At 43.0% G+C, this 21,055-nt stretch overlaps 1 protein-coding gene across 1 annotated transcript; it reads right to left on the bottom strand.

Annotated features, from left to right (window-relative positions):
- Positions 1 to 3,559: 3,559 nt before the first annotated feature.
- On the bottom strand, positions 3,560 to 12,259 carry EXOSC9 (exosome component 9). The gene is made up of 12 exons (XM_065404633.1): positions 12,139 to 12,259; positions 11,875 to 11,969; positions 11,062 to 11,181; positions 10,641 to 10,743; positions 9,675 to 9,812; positions 9,096 to 9,178; positions 8,672 to 8,804; positions 7,448 to 7,536; positions 6,466 to 6,612; positions 5,577 to 5,764; positions 4,796 to 4,877; positions 3,560 to 3,846 (listed from the first exon to the last, which is right to left on the bottom strand). The coding sequence occupies exons 1-12, from the start codon at positions 12,202 to 12,204 to the stop codon at positions 3,762 to 3,764; spliced, it is 1,329 nt and encodes a 442-aa protein (XP_065260705.1). The 5' UTR covers positions 12,205 to 12,259; the 3' UTR covers positions 3,560 to 3,761.
- Positions 12,260 to 21,055: the final 8,796 nt, after the last annotated feature.

The following is a 21,055-nucleotide window of genomic DNA, read 5'->3' as shown; positions in this document are numbered from 1 at the left end:
AATGTCCAATTAAGGAGCAGTACATTAAAATGGGGATTTTTTTTTTAACTTTTGGAGTGACTGAAAGGCAAAGTGGTAAATCCAGTTATGCTGAACAAATTACAAACTTGACAACTATGTGGCAATATAAGATGCTACTAAGGTTTAGTTTCACTTGAGTTTAGATCAAACCTTTGGCTTTAACTGTTATGCCGCTAGAACTGATTTGATCTAACTCTAATATAAAAAATTAACCACTTGGAAGAAATTGAACTGACTTTAGTAGCTTGCAGGAATTAAATTCGGACTTGCTTCAAAAGCAGGCTTTCCAATTTAGTGCTCAAACTATCATTAAGTAGTAGTCTCTAAAGCAGCCATCTGATAGCTAGAACTACAACTGCTGAAGTGTCCTTATGTGAACAGAAATGGCCTCTTATAGCTATTTTCTAGTCTAAGTGTACAACTGATACTAGTAAGTTCATGCAGCATTTTTACTAAAACTTTGGTTTCTCTAAAAGCTTCCTTGTAGTTAAACCTCTTACTGCAGCTCTACCTCCCCACTGCCACCACCCTGCTACGAAAGCAAACTACAGCAGGGAAAGTGGCCACTGGTACTACACCCTCCACTGCGGGAGAGAATAATAAAGCTGACCACCACAGCCTGAAGGCATGCCATGGATGGGTTAGAGCTAGAGTGAGATTGAATTCAGAACAGCCCATTTGGGCAGGCTTTTATGCAGCATGTAGTGGAAATCTTATGTCAGTGTCAGGTTTTAACTGGTCTTCTGCTTAAGTTGTAGCACTCTGCTAATGTGGTAGTTGAAAACTTTTTACTGTTAAATCAAACTGACCTTTCTCCTCCTGTAAACTTGTATTACCACTGCTCAAGATTTACTGTGCTTAAACTGTAAAGCAGGAACAGGGTTTAAAAGGAAATCATCTGCAAGTTTGTCAAATAAACCTCCTGTACTGAAGCTGATGCCAGTGGTCTTGCTTATCTTGACCTGCATTGATCACTGTAGGTGACTTTTAACCAATGTGATATCAATGATTCTAATTCAAACGTGAGACTGCTTTTTCCATAAAGCAGGACTTGACTGTTTCTAAACTTAGCCTAAGACACCAAGAAATAAATGCATCTTCCTAGTCAAGCTAACTAATAGGAGTGAAAGCAAATTCCTTTTTTAATCTAACATGGCATCTTACCTTGTTAAGCTATAGTTTAACTCTGGTATCTAATCCAAACCTGATAACTGCCCCATGGGTCAGCTTGACACCAATTATGTTCACTGGCATTTCCATTTTTTTTTAATATGGAACAGCCAGCTTCCTATATCAAGCAAAACCATTCTTTTCTGCCTTATCAGTCTAACTACACAGACTTGGCCATGAGATGCATTTTAGTTTTTTGAAAGACCGCTAGGAAGCTACTTAGGAGGCCTGCTCCTAGGCTTGACTGAATCCCCTGATTAAGATAGGGGTTAAGGAAAGCAGAAGTGGAGGGTAGGCTTGGTGCCATGAATTTCCTGTTGCCTCCCTGTGCATGCTTGACCATTCTTCTACTGGGCCTATGGAAAGGGGGAAACCATAGCCTAAAGTACAGGGAGGGTCATATTAATGACCCTCCAAAGATTAACAGGCTAAAGTCTCTGGCACAAGTTTAGAAAGAAGTCAGTCTACATGTGGGGGTGTGTGTGTACACACTATCAAGTTCCAGCAGCATGCATCCTAATTACTGTATCACCACCAGCCTTAACTTTCATATGCTGTTTTTGAAATGCTCTAAACCATACTCATAATTTTATATCCTCATTATCCTTGGTTTAGTAATGGCTTTGGCTCAGGGTTCCTGTGTGACTTGAGCTAACAACCGTGAGAATAGATAACTCTCTTGGATTGAAAGAAATGAGTGGTGGTATTCCTTGCTAAAGCTGCCCACTCTGATAGTGTGTATAGAGGGAAGTAGCATAGCCTCTTGTGCAAAAAAAAAAAACACAACTTTTTTTTTTTTTTTGCATATTAGTGGTAGGATATAGGTAACCTTAAAGCTTATCCTACATCAAAAGCAGAGTTTAACAATCTTGTCCTTTTAGAAGAAATATCACCGTATGAATGTCTGCTTCCTGTTATACTGCATTACCACTGCACTGACAAACCCCTCTGCTCGTGTGAGTGGACACCTACCCTAAGTCTCTTGTCAAGATTGAGGAATCTCTAATATATTAGAGCACAGCTCTGTTCATAGTATCCCTCTTCCTGGTTTACTTCATTGTCTGATTTCTATTATCCCTTGCCCTTTTCCCTTAAAGCCCTAAGATTTCCCTGTAAAGTTCCCAGCATCTTCTCTCCCTTACCTCAGCTATAATGCACACAAGGCTGCATTATTAGGCCAAACCTTTCCCTAAGGCACAAGCAGATTATACAGTACAGCAAACAGTTTTTGTATAGCCTTTCTCCCAGAACCAGGTCCAGTTGCATGTTTTTCCTCAACAGAAAAGGTCAACACAAATGGAGCCTAGAGGTTGGAAAAGTGATGGGACAAGATCCCTGCAAGGAGAATTCTAGATAGGGTACTTCATGTTTACAGCTATCTTTCTGCTGTGTAAAGTTTATGAACCCCTGCAATATGTATTTACAATAGTGCCCTACATTGACTTAAGTGAAAACTTCACCTGCAGCAATTATAAAACACTGCATTTGGACTCAATCATATTTACACTAGCCAATTCTTCCCCATTTAAAAAATAATCTGACACTGCAACTAAACATGTTGGTGTTTCCTTTTAAGAAGAAGATTATTCACTAAGAGGCATGTAAAGAGCTCTGGCAAGAAGCACTTTGCAAAGTTTTAAAGTTACAGGGCAAAATTAAATCTCTTCTCAGTTTTACTATATAACTTATGAACCCATGAAATAAGATGTAAATTATTTCTACTCTTGTATGTATTTTCCTGTTTGTCTATTTCATCTTCCTGCTAAACTGCCTAATGAAGCAGTTGAGATTAACTTGTCTAATGCTACTATGTAGATCCTTTTTCCTGTTTCTTCCTACTTTGTCTCAGTAAGTCCTAGTGTTATAGGATAGTTCTTTTTAGACTTGCAGTTTAAGTAACCATGTTTCATGAAAATTAAGGAATAAACTGAAATTTGTTTAAAAATAAACATTAACAAAGACACTAGGCTCTCTTAATTTCTTACAAGTTATAGGGGAGGAATTTTTTTAGTCCAAGATGCTTGAATCACATTCTTGGTAAAGAAGACAAAGGAGCTACTTTGTCTACAATGCTCATCTCTTGCAGACATGAGGCCTGATCCACTCACAATTCCACTACCAGTAGTTCTGTTGATGTAAAGAGGTACTGGATGAAGCCTATGCTTAGATTGAACACAAATCAAACCATGCCAAATCAGAACCTGAATACTTAGAAATATAGATTTACACTGCCTTAAATGAAGTTAAAAGGCTTTGAGAAGATGCTCTTACTAGATGGAAATGTTAATATTTACAGATGTTTTTACTGCAATTCGAGAGTTTGCTTACATATTTAGTTACCACCCTATTATACCTCCTACTCAAATGGTGACACTTGTGAATGTTTAATTTATTGCAAGACAATGTACAGTATTATATAAAAAAATATACAGAGAAGTAGACCTGAGTTTCAGAAATGGGGGGGAGGGAGAGAAGGAAAACTTATCTACAAAAATACATTCAGTAGCTTAATATACAGAGTAAGTGTCATTTCAGTATTAATCTATATAATTATTATGAAGGGAACATGACTAATGAGTAGCTCTCTTCTTTTTTCTCTTTTTGTTAAATGCTTTCTTACTTGAAGAATTTTCCTGTTTGGCACTGGTGAGAGTTCTGTGAACAAACAACATTTTAACCTAAAATAAGGCAGCATAATAAAAGACTGAGTGGCTAGATTGATGTTCCCTGCAAGTCAAGCCCCAAGTCAAAGGTTTTCAAGATCTCAGCTCTGTACATGACCCACCTACCACAACCCAATCATGTTTTACTTGTAACAGGGTTTAAAGAAAACTAAGGGAAATCCCCATCCAAACTGCAAACAACCTCAGCAACACAAATCCACGTTTAACAGACAAGTCATAGTAGACTACTTTTCTAGATACCATAACTTTTATTAGCAGTGAGTTGCATGGTTGCCTTATAAAGAAGGGAATAAATCTGTGTTAAAAATAATACAAGCTCCTGTTGCATTAGTAGTTAGAGCTGGGAAATATGGACTATCCTATTCACTGGGCAGAATCCACTGTCGTACACCTGAGGAGTAGGGTAGGTGGCTCTAATCCACCCTTTTGCTAACCTGGGGTAACAGAACATCCAAATATCTGATTTAAATTGCACCAGCTGGAGCAGTCCCATCAGCACTGCTTTATCAGGTGTTGATTACACCAAACACTGGATGCTTTGGCCTCAACCCATATGCAGAAGGAGGCATGGATGGCAGAGACTGTCTTTTTATTTAGTTTGTACAATAGCTAGGACAATGGGCTCCTGGTTCATGACAAGGACTCATAGGCACTACAGTAATACAAAAAAATTACACTACCCCTAGATTCCCCAACATTAAGAGAATCCTTGGCTGCTCTCTTAGGCAGTGCAAAGAACCCAAAACAGGCTGAGGATCTGGCCCCATTATCTGAGTGCTTGCATTATTTTGAGGAATGTTTTCCTTGACAAGCGTAGACACAAGGAAGCATACCGTACTTGCCGAAACTATTCCTTGTCTCAACACGGTATGCTGTTTTAAAGATCCCTCTCCCCCCCCCCACTACATAGTTTTGGTTACCGTGTTTTCTTCTCTCTCCCCTCTGGTTCCAGAATGACAACTTCCTCCTCTTCGCTGTCAGACAGTATAATTGTGTCGTCATCTTACAAACAAAAGAGAAAGGTGTTATATTACTGTAGAACCTGAGTGTTGTTTTGTACATCACATTTCTTTGAGTATAAGTCATTACTACACACCTAGAGACATTTTAAAGCAGGAGGACATGTTTTTGTAACTCTAGTATGCAACTTACTCAAGGGCCAGAATCACCCTTTGAGCACAATAACTTTAAAACAACTGATACTTTATTTTAGCTGTTATAAACTGAACACTTTTATAAGAGTGGCTGAGTTTGTTTCAGTATCCTGCTGCCTCTGCCACATCTCTCAACAGTAGGTATAGGACAGAGCACCAAGACCATTCTCATCGGTTTGTCTTGTATTTTGTTTTGATTAGATACTGCCATAATGGCAACAGGCACAAAACAAAGCAGGTCTTTCCCCAAAAGCACCTTTCTTTGTTACCCTCTGGTCCCTACTAATTCCTCAGTGTAGGGTTTCCCTCTTGTAAAAACTCCACCCTCTACTCCCAGCCTGTCTTTCTGGGGTTGGATATTTAAATTTGGCAGATTTAAGCCCTAACAGCTCTAAAGTCATTTTGCAGATGGTAGCTGCATCTTCCTGCTGGCAAGTACCTGTGGTTTCCCTTTCTTACTGCTGAGGAGAGGACACAGCTTCAAATACACCAGAATTAATACACAAACAGTGTTTTCAGTAACATCACATTTAAAGCAGATACTAACCCTTCTTAGTTTTGCTCACAACATTTATCTCTTCCGTTTGCATTTTCTGACCTTCTGAGGTGGTAGCATCATCACTGTTACCTTCCTCTTCCTCCTCTCTCTCAGATTCTTCAAGGTCTCCCCAGGAGTTCTCTAGTCCCTCCCCAATTTGGGCCGTCCCAGGCATCCGTAGTATTGGTTTGGCAAAACTGAGCTAATTAAGAAAAATTCAGGAATCGCCAGAATTCTTATTTGTACTCATTGTACAGCATGTTGAACTAGATAAACTATTTGGAAAGTTTAAGTACCAACATACATACATAATCTGTGGTGAGTACCAAGGGCTGAGCACGTGATGTGAAGAAATTCATCTGAGCAAAATGGAAGTCAATGTTCTCTTGAATGGCTGACAAAGTAAAAATGCCTAACGTATGCACAATGAATGAGACAATTGATCACCTTCACATCACAGCCCCACATTGCCATGTAGAAGATAGCTGGGTTCATCTTTTGCTGCCTGTACTGCAGAACTCATCTCCCCTAGAAGGGCCCCACATTGCCGTTCAGTGATTCTTCTTTTCTATATCCATGGAATAGAAATTAATAACGCCGCATAGAGCTGCACTGAACCCTCCTTAGCTGAAGGATTCAGAGGCATTAGGGGACTAATGGAAAAGGGAGGCAGAGAAAGATTCTGGTGGAAAACCCACACACTGCTGATCAACATGCTATACTATGAATTCCTCTACCCAGATACACTTTCTATAAATAAAACAAGATCTAGATGATCAGAATGTAGTCTTATAGCCTTCAAAGAAATGAGAAACTCAAGATGTATTGGGTGATTCAGAAAGCTTTAACTGTGAGATATCACGGTCTTCTCACAAAAGTGATATAGTAGAAAAGATACACATCTGAAGGAGGGTTAGCCTTGGTGATGATTTCTTCAGCTTGCTCTTCCACATCATTAGTATCAACAAGAGCTCTTTCCATTTTAAAGGCAGAGATCTTTTGATTTGGTATAGACTCTGCAAAGCCAAACTTTCCACCTTCTTTTCTATTTATTAAATAAATACAAAAATTATATTTCAAGACATTTCACATTATAAAAAGTCAAGTTAAAGAGTTCAGCTATATACAGAGATGTTATTTACAACAGCAACACTAAAAAAACAGGTTAGCTGTTTAAACTGTTACGTCAGTAGTTCTCAAACTTTTGTACTGGTGACCCCTTTCACATAACAAGCCTCTGAGTGTGACCCCCCCCCCCTTATAAATTAAAAACACTTTTTAATATATTTAACATCATTATAAATGCTGGAGGTAATAACTTCATGACCCGAGGGGTCCCGACCCCCAGTTTGAGAATCCCTGTGTTAAATGAAACAATACAACAAATTTGTTCCTGATTTAGGAGATCAGGGACAGAACCTTTGAACTGAGAAGGCCAAGTTTTCCCTAGTTGTGGTCTCAGTCACCTGAGAATGCTTTAACTGTGAGATATCACTGTCTTCTCACAAAAGTGATATAGTAGAAAAGATACAGCAATCCTTTTTTGAATGTGGCTGTTTTATTAGTATCATGCCACCTTCTTTAGGCAGCTAAGCTTTTCTTTTTCCAACTTTATTCTCTCCCCTCCTCCCCAAGGTTTCCCATGGTAGTCGTTTTGCATCACGCAGCGAATACTATTGGCTTGAGCGTGTCAATACAACCATCTCTTCACAGAAAACAGAACTATTAGCTGAGTCTGAATATAACACCACTTATTGAAGATCATCAGTTGCACAGCTTCTCTTTCAGAGACTCCTCTCACAGGAAAACAGTACAAGAATAATCTGGCCCCATAAAAGATTAGTATTAACTTCCAATACATTGCATTTTAATAACCTCACCTAACTTTCCGGTCATTCTCCAAGGCCTTTTGAATTAGCTCTGTGATCTCTGCTACTTTAACACCAGTTATTTTACTGCATCTCAGAACCTGTTTGTAGTGAATAATAGTTTATTATCATGCAATTAAAATAAACATAACTTTGTACTTAAATTAAGTGAAAACATGTACTTTTTTTTGTACTGCTAGATCAGGGGTGGCCAACCTGAGCCTGAGATGGAGCCAGAATTTACCAATGTACATTGCCAAAGAGCCACAGTAATACGTCAGCAGCCCCTCCATCAGCTTCCCCCACGCGCCTCCCCCTTCCTCCCGATCAGCTGTTTCATGGCAGGCAGGAGGTTTGCGGGTGGTGGGGGGAGGTGCGAGGACACAGCAGGCTCATGGGAGGGGGTAGAGTGGGGGCAGGGCCTGTGGCAGAGCCAGGGGTTGAGCAGTGAACACCCCCTTGCACACTAGAAAGTTGGCGCCTGTAGCTCCAGCCCCGGAGTCGGTGCCTATACAAGGAGCCGCATATTGACTTCTGAAGAAGCCACAGGTTGGCCACCCCTGTGCTAGATGCTAATGCCCCATGAATGATGTCTCAGTCAGGAAGTTCAAATGGAAGCTTCCCCACAAACCTTTAGTTTAGAACTTGTTTGATAGAGGAAATATGCTTTACACCTAGTTAGTACTGTTTAATCTGAGCAGTCTGTCAGTATGTTATATATTGTATGCCCAGATCTATACTGAAACTACCAAATGTATTGATAATTACAAAAGGAGCTATGTGCCATCTTAAGAATGCAAAAGACTTCCAATATTATTATTGGCCTTAAGAAAAAAAAAAAAAGTTTAGTTTCATTTCAGTTCAAAGTGACAAATATTTCAAGACTAGCTGCTACACAAATACCAACTGAAGAGCATTGGAATCTGGCAGCAATAAGTTATTTGTTATAGTCAAGAAATAAGTTTATTTTTAGAAAGACTTAAAAAAAGCATTTAGAAATGTTAATAGAATGCTCTCCTAATTACCTTAAACTTCAAGAAGTACAGCGTATGAGAGCAAACATTTGGCGTTTAGACCATCCCCACAAAGTACTGTCATATTTACATTTCCTATGGAATCAGACAGAGATACCATTCTTCTCGCACACCAAAACACTAGATGTCTTAATATAAATATTACAATACATCAAGAAGTTTATATCAGAGAGAATGACTAGACAAAGAAAATGCCATTTACCTGATCTTTTAACAGCATAATCCCTCCACTGGACTGGATAGTACAAATCTCACGATGTTTATTCATGGCAATCACTAGGAGGCCATCCATTACACGTTCCTCTCGTTCACTGGGATCCACCAACAAATAGGTCCTGAAACCATTGTTGAGTAGGACACAATAGTTAAGGGTAACCTGCTTGCCTGAAACTTTAAGGGCAGGAGACAAATTACACAAACAAGCTTCATGGTTTTTGGGATGAGTATACCCAAAGAGACTGGTTTCAGAAGTGTACATTTCTATGAAAAGTCTATGGAAATTTCATGTTACACAGTGCAGCATGAAGAAGAACACCTCTTCTTCACACTTATGGAAACTTATGTTTTTATTCCAGTTCTGCAGAAACTGGTAGATGATTTAAGTCAGTGCCATAACAGACACTTACCCTTGCTGGAAGAAGGCAAAACTGACACAGATAGGCATGTGATGGATACTCAAAGGGACAGGATCACGTTCCTCAGGGGTATACTAAAAACATAAATAGTCAAGGTGGCAATTTGTTACTTATCCAATTCCATATATAATTTATAAGAAAGTACTAAAGAAATTAGGTATTTCAGAAAAATCAAAAGTAAGAAAAGCCTAGTCATCTAAAAATTCAACAAGACTTGATTCTCTCTCTCTTTTTAAAATGTTATTTCCTATTAATATTACCTATCTAGGTAACTATACTGCACCCATTTTTGTGCTATTTGAGCCCTTCCAGTTTGGCTGAGAAGTGCTATAAAATGTCATCCTAATTTAATTTTTTAATGTTTACAGTCTCTCAAATTGAAAATCAATAACTGTATACTATACATATTGATAAAAACAAATGTACCTATTCCTATCCCTTGATATTAAGTAGCTCTACCTCTAAGACTTAACTTGTCTGTATTGACAGAGATCCATTTTATATAGAGCAGCAATCATCAATGAAAATTTAATTTCAATAATCCCACCACTTTCACCTCATCCTACTCACCAAAGTTACTTCCTCTCCTTGCACAGATACATCTGGCCTACGGAAGTGACACAAAGCCACTATTGCTGCTATACTTGCAGCATCAATAATGTTTCCGTCATGATTCAACAAATGCAGGTCCACACGAATTTGCCACACCTGAGGTGGGAAAAAAACCAACATGAAAATTCACGAAACTGTAGTACTGGTAACTTGTCTGGATTTTCCAACATCTTTTCAAAATAACTTTTTACTATTCATGTTGAATACAAGTATAATTCAGTTCTTGATCATCAAAAATTACAATGATGAAAACTGAATAAATCCAAACAGAAACAGTATCTATTTTCAATACTATTAATTTGTGATAAAGAAAATAAAATTGAAGTATGATTTCAGCCCCGATCTGTAAACAAGGGATTCTCAAACTTCATTGCACTGCGACCCCTTTCTGACAAGAAAAATTACTACATGACCCCATGAGAGGGGACTGAAGCCTGAGCCCCACCGCCCCAGGTGGTGGGGCCAATGCCAAAGCCCAACTCCCACTGCTCTGGGCGAGGAAGCAAAGCCAAAGGGCTTCAGCCCAAGGCAAGAAGCCTGTAACCTAAGCCTCGCTGCCCAGGGCTGAAGCCCTCAGGCTTAGGCCCTGGGGGTGGGGCTCGAGCTTCAACTCTGGCCCCAGACCCCAGCAAGTCTAAGCCAGCCCTGGTGACCCCATTAAAAATGGGGTCGTGACCCACAGCTTGAGAACCGCCACTGTAAACATTCATGCATATCATTAGCTTTAGCATGTACATAGCCCATTGACTTTAAAGGGACTATGCACAATCTTAAAGTTAAACACATCTATGTTTGCACTGCTGGAACCTTAGTCTTTTAAAATAAAATCAGGATTATTGGTCCTCAAAGACAGACTGGCCTCTAAATGCAACATATTAATCCCCTAGTATTAAAGACCTTTTGATTTCATAGCGTTTTTCACACCTTTACACCAGCAACAACACAGAGAGATTCAGTGTCTATACATTTTGAGTTTCTTAGACATCTTTCTAGTAGTCGATTCAGTTTCACCAAAAGCTCAGATTGCCTGGAAAAAACCAAGAGATTGGGTACATTTTAGTTGTGAGTTATTAATAAGTCTGACAACTATGATACTGAATAGCTTTCCTTATACAGACGCTCCCCGGGTTACGCAAGTCCCGATTTATGCAAATTCGCACTTACCGGAAACGTTCCATAAGCCAGAAATAGGATTTTCGAGTTGCGGAAATTTTTGCGTAATGTACAGGTATAAATTTCCAATTTACGCAAAATTCGAGTTATGCAAGGCTATCCAGAACCGAACAATTGCGTAAGTCGGGGGGCGTCTGTACCATCCTTGTTTGTAGTCACTGAAGAGACATACCTGCCAGGCTCAAAAGCTGGTGCAGCCATTGGGGAGAGCTCAAGATTAAAGAAAAGTATACCCTCTGTAGCTCGATTTAGCTTTGGGGAAACAAGTTCACATGAAACCTGTCCAAGGACTCTGCAAAAGAAACCCCCCACAAACCCCGAAAAGACTTCAGTATGGGTGACAAAACCAACTTTAACATTAAAGTAACTTGCACTTGAATTTTACTGCACATCTCCAGTTTATTACAGCTTCTTCATATATAGGACTTGATCACAGAGATAAAATGCCAGTCACTAACAGGGAATAAGCAGGATCTAGATGTTAGAACACAGGCCAGAAGTTTAAATTTCTGGGGTTTATTCCCAATTCTACTACTGTGGGAGCTCGAACAATTTACTTGTGTCTACTTCAGTTCCTCCAGCCTATAAAACAGAGATACCATCTACCTCATAAGGGTGTTTGAAATCCTTGGATGGGGGAATTAATTAATTGCCAACATCCAGGATTAGGATATAAAGATCCGCTTATCTGTAGCTTTCCACGCTGTACCTATAAAAAACACCTCAAGGGAGACCAACCTCTATTTGTTTTCCTCAGCGCCATCCCCTCCCCCGACTAATCGCTACCGCCCTCCTGCAGGCTGCTGCGGTTAATCTGCACCCCGCGTGCACGAGCGCAATTGGGGCCGCTGCAGTAGGGACTCGCGCGCGCTCCGGGAGGACGCGGCGGCTGTTAGGAGACAGACGGGCCGTTGACCGGGCGATCACTGCGGGTCCTGCCCCGCACGAGCCACACGGGGGGGAAGCGGGTGTCTCCCCGCGGTACCTGGTCCTCCCCAGCTCCACGATGCAGCAGCCGTAGTCGGCACCGAAGGAGATTCGCACGTTCCTGTAGTCGTAGCTCTGCCGCCCGTCCAAGCGCTGCAAAGCCGAGAGCAGAGTCACCACCCGCGCGGGACAGCCCCGGGTCCGACCCGGAGGGAGAGCTCGGTGAGAGATGGGGGCTCGCCCGGACCCCGCCCGCGCTCCCATGGGAGGGGGCCTGGCCGGTGGCGGCGCTGTGGAGTGGGAGGGAAGGGGGGTCTCGTACCTTTCTCTCCTCGATGGCGCGCAGCAGAAAGCGCCGCTCACAGTTGGACAGCGGCGTCTCCTTCATGCTGGCGGTGCCTCGCGATCTGGGGCTCTCTCCGCTCGCGCCCCTGAAACGTCATCAAGAGGCGTCGCTGTAGCCAGACAGTGCGCAGGCGCGGGGGTTGGACTCCTCCAGGCGCTGCGTCTCGTCACCGCCGAGGCGGGCGGCGCGCTGCCGCAGGGACAGGGAGCTGCTCGGGTGGGGCGGGGACCGGAATCCAAGCCCATAGAGCCGGTGATCGGGGGCAGCGTCCCGGCTCCCGTGCCAGTGCCGGGAGCGTGGCGCCAACGGAAATTCACAGTCTCGGTTCTACTGGCACAAAACCAAACACTCTTCCGAGGCCCCGCCCCCGCTCACTCCATCCCCTGCTCCTCCCCACTCTCACTCGCTCAGTTTAACCGGGCTGGCTCAGGGAGTTTGGGTGCAGGCGCCGTCTGGGGGTGCGGGCTCTGGGGTGGGGTCGGAAATGAGGTGTTCAGGGTGCAAGAGGAGGTTCTGGCCTGAGGCTGTGGGTTGGAGTGAGGGCTCTGGGCTGGGGCCAGGGATGAAGGGTTTGGGATGCTGGGGGGGTGGAGCCGTGGGGTTCAGAGTATGGGAGGGGGTTCTGGGCTAAGGCAGGGGTTGGGGTGCAGGGGGGCTGAGGGCTCTGGTGTGGGGCCAGGGATGAGGGATTTGGGGTGCAGCAACAGGAGGGGACTCTGGGCTGGGGCTGAGGGGTTTGGAGTGTTGGAGAGGGCTCCGGGCTGGAGCCAGGGATTGGGATGCAGGGGGATGAGATCTCAGACAGTGCTGGGGATGAGGGGTTTGTCTGATGGGAGGGGGATCAGGGCTGGGGCAGGGGGTTGGGGTGCAGGAGGGGGTCAGGGGTGCAGGCTCTGGGCGGCACTTACCTCAAGCAGCTCCGGGAAGCAGCGGGATGTCCCTCCTCTGGTTCCTATGCGGAGGCGTGGCCAGGCAGCTCTGCATGCTGCCCCGTCCGCAGGCACCACCCCCACAGCTCCCATTGGCCATAGTTCCCAGCCAATGGTAGCTGCGGAACCGGCGCTTGCGGCGGGGGCAGCGTGCAGAGCCCCCTGGCTGCCCCTATACATAGGAGCCGGAGGGGGGACATGCCGCTGCTTCCAGGAGCAGCGCGGAGCCTGCCTTAGCCCTGTTGCACCGCCAACCGGACTTTTTAATGGCCCAGTCAGCAGTACTGACCAGAGCCGACAGGGTCCCTTTTTGACCGGGCGTTCTGGTTGAAAACTGGACACCTGGCAACCCTAAGTCTTCCTCACCTCACTGGCGTGCATCACGGGGCTGTGCGGCCTGGCAGGGGTCGCGGTTTCCGGAGTGGTCTGCCTGGCAGAAAGGTTCTGGGCTGAACTTTGGGTACCTCACGGTAGTTCTGCTTTGCTTCTCTTCAGCTGCTTGCCCCAAAGCCTGCAGAGCAGGGGTTGGGAGTTTGGATGCGAGCTGCTGCGGTCTCCCTGCCGTTTGAACCTGCATTGGCAGTGTAGCTTTGTCACGGTTAATGCCATTTGTTCATGTGGGACATCCTAACAGGTGTGTAAATCCGAGCCATGTAAATATAGGCAGTCCTCGGACTTACGACACAATTGATTCCTTACAATTGTGTCAAGTCGTAATGTCGTAACTCAGAACCGCAATCTACTCCATTGCGGGATCAAGCGTCGTAAACTTGAAACCTATAGTCATAAGTTGAATCAGGGTGTCAATGTAGAAGCATTGTAAGTGCAATTCATTGTAACTCGAACGTCATAAAGTCGAGGACTGCGGCATGAAACTAGCAAGCTCAGCCGCACGTTGTATAGGACTATGGTCACCAGAGCTTCTGTTCAGCACCATAGCCCAGAGCGAGCATCCTTACAGCACCTAGGACATGTCCTGTCTAGGGGTTTGATTAAGTGAAGCGACAGCTCTGATTACACATTTATCAGACTGGGCATGTCTATCAAAATGTTAATATACAAAAAAACTTGGATAGGTGTGCTGGGTATTTTTGCATATTCAACTTTGTGTTGAATAAAAGGTAACCAAATATCTAGCTCTCTGTCTTCTGTCTATTTTGCTGGGTATGTATTTGGCGTGTGAATTTTTCCACAACTACCACCCTTGGTTTTTGAGCCATTCCTCTACAGTTGGACTGTTTTTTCTTTTTTGTCCAATGAGAGGCTAGCTATAGCCAAGCAGCTACACGGAGCTGAGAGATTTAATTTTTTATTTCCTTTTGTGTGACCATTTCTTCCAGGAAGCTCCAGGAGAATTAGCGAAGAATCATTTGGTAATAAATATCCAACAATTTGTGATTCTTGGTTATGGATTACATCCCAATACTCTCTAATGACTGGCCGTTTTCATCATATATGCATAAAATCTCTTTCACTACCATTTTTGTATCACTTATCCCCATTCAATGTATTTATATATTCTGTGGTTCGTGATTTGGGTTAAGACTGGATTATTTGCTATGGGTGTCACGGCAAGGCAAAATAACTTATTTCTAGTTATATCCCAAACCCATAGAGTGGCCTTTGCAAAAGGATGTGTGTATGGTTTGGGCTGACTGGCTTGATTATACCATAGAATATTTGGAACAGCTACTCCACGCTGACTAATGGGTCTGTACAAAGTATCTGTGCTTACTCTAGGTCTTTTCTTATTCCATATAAATTCTGACATCCTCTGTATTTGTTCTAGGGTTTTGTCTGGGATGATCACAGAAGGATTGAAACCAGAAAGATGTCCTTGGCAAAACTTTCATTTTGACTGTGACTGTTCTTCTCAATCAAGAAATGGCATACTTTCTCTAGCACTCCAGATTTTTTTTACATTTGCTGAAGTAGTGGATTGACATTTAAATTACAGAGCACTTATGTGTTGTTTGAGATTTGAATTCCCAGGTATCTTATAGGGTTTGCTGCTCATTTGTGCCCAATTTTTTTTCTGGAGGAGTGACTTTTCAGAGTCTGGTAAATTTATAGCTAGCATTTCAGATTTGGCATATTTTCCTTTAAATCCAGGTGCTTTCCCAAAGTCTTGGATTTCTTTAGAAACTAATTTTAGGGAAATATTTAATTTAGATAAATATTACATCATCTGTATATAAAGCTGTTTTCTGATGTGCTCCTGGAAGTTTTAGTCCTACGATAGATATATTGTCCCTTAGCCTCTGAGCAAAAAGTTCTGGGGCCGGTGCAAAAAGTAGAGAGAGTACGGACATCCCTGCCTAGTCCCTCTGTGTAGTTCAAATGGGAGATTTAACTCCATAACTTCATACAGCTGCTTTTGTGTAAAGAGCAATTATCCTTTTAAGGGACTGGGGACCAATGTCCATATAGGGCAGGATTAGAAGTTTCACTATATTCTATCAGAGACTTTCTCTGCATCAAGTGATAAATTCATCTTTTTTTGGTCTGGCATTATGGATGATTCCAAGTATTCTCCAAATATTATTGGACATCTGTCTATCCTTAATGAATCCAGTTTGATCTGGATTTATATAAGCTGAGAGCATGGACTGCCATTGGCTCGCTAGTTTTTTGCTAAAATCTTTTTCATGATAAGGGCTGCAGGTTTGTCTTGGTGGGAAGCAATGTCATGGATACTGTGTTTTTCCTGTTTGTCCATTATGTGTTTTTGTGTCCATGATTTTAATAAATTCACCCTGCAGCAGCGGCTCCTGTCCTGTGGAGCTGGGCATGGCTCCCCGCTCTGGGTGTTGCAACTTGGTGCACATGGTCACAATGCCACTTAGGTTTGGCCCAGCCACCCTGCCATCGTGATGGGGAGTCAGCAGGGCAAAATATGAGTGAGTGGAGCTGTGACCCCATGGGCCAGCCCTGCGGGACAGGAGCCACTGCTTTGGGGTGAGCGTGGGGCAGGCTCTCTTCATCCCCCCTTCTCCATCCCGAGTTCCCTTTATTTGTCATAGTATTTTTTTATTTAAAAAAATCACAAAATTTTACTAAATTTACTGTGACTGCTCTGTAATTTTTGATTAAAAAATGCTGTGACAAATCTGCAGCCCTAGTCATGGTTCAACAATGACATGGGCCTGTCAGAGCTGCACAACAAGATAATGTCTTTTCCTACTTCAGGGAGAACAGCCACTGCAACTTCTTTCATGAGTTGTAGAAATACCTCTCCTAACCAAATAGCATTGAAGGTGCCTCTCAAGGGACCCTCTTAAATACCTTGCAAAATTCAGCTGGAAAGCCATCAGGTCCTGGAGCTTTACCACTTTTCATACTTGCTACAGTCTCAAAGATTGCTTCTTCTATTATTTATCAATTTTGTTTATCTTGGGCATTTCTGCTACCTCCAGATATTTTTGGATAACTTCAGAGCTTGGTGTATCTGAGATCCAGAGGTTTTTACAATAAACAGCAAAAATAATATGTATTTCATTAGGGTAAGAACACACCGTTTTTTGTAGTGGAGACATAACCTCAGAGGTAGCTGCCATCTCAGTGATGCTTCCCAGCAGGACCCCATTTAATAGTGCAAAGTAGGACTGAAATAATCATCTTTTCTGCTTGAACCCAGTGGAAATGATAGTTTCAGAGATCTATGTTTTAAAAGGTTTTGTTTATGATTTATCACAGCACCCACCACAAGGGGGCCCAGCCTAGTCATGGCCTCTTGGTACTACTCCACTACAAATAATGATACTTTAACTGTTGTCTGCACAACATCCAGCTGAAATTTGACCTTTTAGGGTTTACTCTGGAAGGCAACCATATGATATTAGAAGGGAAATGTCAATGGGAAGGATATAGATTGAGGATAAGCCATAGTATCCAGACTCTCTCCAGAAACAACATTAAATCCATGACAATCAAAAGGAAAAATCAACTCAGTTGTAAACAAGTTGAGGTTGCCAGTGCCTGAAATAATTAGCCACCTCCCAGATAGTGCTAACCAGCTCTACCTCTTTCAAGTATAATCCTGCTCATCACCCATAAAATTGTCCATGATCTCCTGAGCAATACTGTCCTACCCTGTCCAATAAAACTGCTTTCCGTCTCAAGTTCCCCTATCCATGTCTTCTAAGTCTGTTTGTTTTCCCTTGCCTGCTTACCTACAACAGTCCTGTGGAGAGATGGTTAAACTTTAAAACAATTTTAAAGGTTCAGCTAAATATCCAAAAATCTGAATGCTTTTTTAAAAGTTTAACAGAATCAATTTATATAGATCACCCTCCATCTTGCAATGGTGGATTTAGACTATATTGGGCCAAGATCACCAAAAGTGTAGCACTATTTCCTGACATGAAAACCTTACATTTCTTTCTCCCCCTCCCATGACCTCCGTTTATGTCAGCAGCGTGCTCAAATGAGTTGATTGAATCAGAATCACATCACTAGTTAGTACTATGGCATTACCACAGAAATTGAGCATCCCACTAGTATTTAGGGATTTATCCTCACAACCACCCCTTGAGATAATGAAGTATTATTATTCTCATCTTTTACTGTTAGGGAACTGATGCACAGAGAATAAGTAACTTGCCCGTGGTCACACAGGAAGTCTGTGATGGAACAAGGAATTGAAGCCAGATCTCTTGTGTCCCAGGCCTATGACTTACTCATTGTCCATGATTCCTTGCCTCTGCTTGCTCCTGTTTTCTCAGGTATTATAACCTAAAGTGGTGTGAACCAGGGTGCATTTCTTCCCTTGATTTTGTCCCTGCAGAAATCAGATGTGTGCCATTCTGTTTATTAATTTACTGTTGTATCACGGCCCAATCCATCTGCCAGGCCTAGATCCTCCCTCTAGCCCTCACCCTACTTCCAGAAGTTCAGGATAATCTTCCCTCTCTGCTACTCCACATATCCCTTCTTCCACCTGACACTCAATCTATTTCACTCTCCCTGCTACTAGAGCCCATTTCAATTCCCACTGATCACCTAGGCTGTTTCCATGATCCTTCTGCTGCTGTAACTCCTCTCTGCGTTTTAATATGGGGCTCAGCAGATCCAACTGTCGTGGTCAAAGACCCCCATGCAGTCATTTTAGTTCAAAGACTCATGGCCTGAGGCCAGTTTATTGACATACAAACCAGTGCGCACTGGGGTGTGGTCCGGAGACCAACACACCTAGCAACAGCTCACATGCTGCTTTTATTCCATTAAACCACAAGCAGGGTACAAACAATACGTCATGAATTGAGTCATTGGGGGCGAATCACAAGCTGGGCAAGGGTTCAGCACGAGCTCATCACGAGCTAAGGAGCAGGGGTTGGGGTCAGTCCTCTTACCCCCTCCTTACCCTCTGACCTAATTTCCGAGGAGTGGGTGTTTGTTTGGGTAGAAGGGTGCTTGGTGGTTTCCGCAAGGGTGGTACTCAGCCCTAGCTTGGGTACATTTCTTAAGACTTGGACTATGTCATTTTCCGGGGGGTTTCAGCAAAGGCTTAAGGGGGGGGGGGCTAGTTTGCAGATAGCTGGGCTATGGAAAATTTTGCAAATAGTTATAGCAGCAAGGATGATTAACTGTCTGCAAAACAATTTCTTAATATCGAGCATCTTACGTTATTTCCGTAGCTTGCGGTTATCATATTTCATCAGCTATGAACATATTTCATTAGTTCTGCTGGGGGGGGGGTTATTCTTTCATTCCCTCCTCTGTTGCTGCTTTTGACTGGGCATAGCCTCACAAACTGATTTGAGCAACTTGGTTCAGGCTTTTAGGCCTACCCCATTACCCACAAAAGTCCTCAGTATGGCAGATTTCTAGGGGAGATGTTTCAGGGTCTTCAGGCCCAGGATCTTGGTTATCGGAAAGAAGGCCACCCTGCTCTATTTCCCCACAATCTCCCTCCTCTGATGCCATATAGGCATCACTATCCTTATTTAGAATGGAGGTCATTGGGCAATACTCAGACTCCGAGTTTATACTAAGGTGGTCAACAGTTGGGTCTGAAAGATTATTAACATCGGTGGAAAAGAACAGGGCCCTGAGGGGTGGTTGTGGCTGAGGCTGGGATATAGGACAAACTCTACATAAGCAGCACAAAAAGGCAATTAACAATCCACAACAAGCAGCTAAAATAATACCAAGCAAAATCTTTACAACTATAGAAGTGGAAAGGCTGGGTGCAAGCTGAGCCAATTCTTTAGAGACAAAACACGCAATATCATGAGAAGAACATAAGGCACCTAATCTATAAATGGCCTGAAAGGCTTTAACTGTTTTGTTATATTTACTTCTATTACCTGTATTTGGGCTTGAAAGCGAGATAGGTTGGAGAGGAGGTTAAATAGAGAGGTTAAATTTAAGAAACGGTTAGAGAGGAGAGGAGTCCAATTAAAAGTAAGAGGGATGGCTGGGTTGAGAGACACATAGATTTGGGGCATACCAGGCCAGGTAATAAAGCGGCTGCCTTGTGCAGTGTTTAAGTTAAGACTGTATGGAATGGGGATCTGGGGCTGAGATGGCAGGGCACACCCATCCTTTTTGCTAAACAATAATTTTCCCTCTGGGTCCTTTCCAATTGCTTCTCCTTCCCAACAGGCCATGTCCAATACATTGATCATTTCCCCAGGATGCAATTTGCGGAGGCAAAATAGCTGTGGGGGTTCCAAGGGCCATAATGACCACAAGGTTCTGATACCCACCCAGATATGTTGAGCAGCGAAATCATAGGGAGTGGTGATGAAATGGCTAGGTTCATGGGGTGGTTTAACTTCCCATACCTGCCGGTATATAACCCAGTCCCATAGACAATTCGCCCAGGGTTTTGGCACAAGTAAGTGCACTGGAGCCCAGGTGCCATTTACCGGTTCCGAAGCTTGGAAGGTACATGCAACAGAGTCACAGCTTTATTTTGACAATGTTCACGTATTTCTCCACTTCCACAGCTTGGGTGGCACTCCCACAGTAGTGGTAGAGGTTTCAGACCACCGCTGATTTAAAAGGGACCGTTAAAGAAATCCTGCATTTGACTACAAGCTGAATCCCAGACAGTGTCCTTTCCTGCTAAGGCTAGGGTGTTTAGTTAACCCTGCCTCAGTAAGGAGGCCTGATGCTTTTTCCAAATTTTCTAGGCGTTTTTTATGGTTTTGGGCTTTGTCTATTGTTCAAATAGCGACAGCCCCAGTTAGGCCATGCAAAGCTCCTTCCACCAAACCTCTCCTTCCTTGATAAAAAACTCGTTAAGGAGGAGAGGCTGAGAAATATTAAAAGTTTCATCTTCAGGTAGTTTTGGCTAGCTTCCGCAAGCACTTCCACAACTGATCCTCTCTTTAGCCCTTACCCTATTTCTAGAAGTTCAAGGAAATCTTCCGTCCACCTACCGCACATAACTCTTCTACCAGTTGACAAGTTAGGTTTTGGTACATTGCTCACTGCAAATTTGCTAGTGCTCTAAAGCTTTCCCATTACTTGGGTCCCACAGTACATGACATGTATGTGTCTGACTGGAATCTGAAGAGCAATAAATCTTAGATGTTTTCCTGCTGTTTGTCACAGGTGTGAACCGTGTGACGTACATACTATGGCACAAACAAGAGAGAGAGCCACAGTGCTGTTGGTGATTTGCTTTAAAAGGTAGGAGTGGTAGAGAAGCCAAAATGTATGAGGAGTGTGGGTCAGGGATTGATTGAGGAGGTTTGGGTAAAAAGCTGATTGGCATTTGAAAATCCAAATTGGGAGGGATTGGTGAAATTGTGACCAGTGATTTTGCCTTAACTGTTTAGCCCATTTCCAGTGCTGAGACATCCCAGAAAGCTTTGAGTTCTGCTTCCTCTATAACTGACAGGAACAAGGCCCTATGAGCACACTTTTGCCCTGCTTTAAAATAAAGTTTATGGGAAATAAACACATTAGGAACATGAGAGATAAATAGTGTTGCAGACTTGAAGGCAACACAA

This window comes from Emys orbicularis, chromosome 5 (assembly GCF_028017835.1).
Source record: "Emys orbicularis isolate rEmyOrb1 chromosome 5, rEmyOrb1.hap1, whole genome shotgun sequence".
NCBI lineage: Eukaryota > Metazoa > Chordata > Testudines > Emydidae > Emys > Emys orbicularis.
The sequence above is the reverse complement of the archived record's forward strand: the minus strand, read 5'-3'. Positions and strand labels throughout refer to the sequence as shown.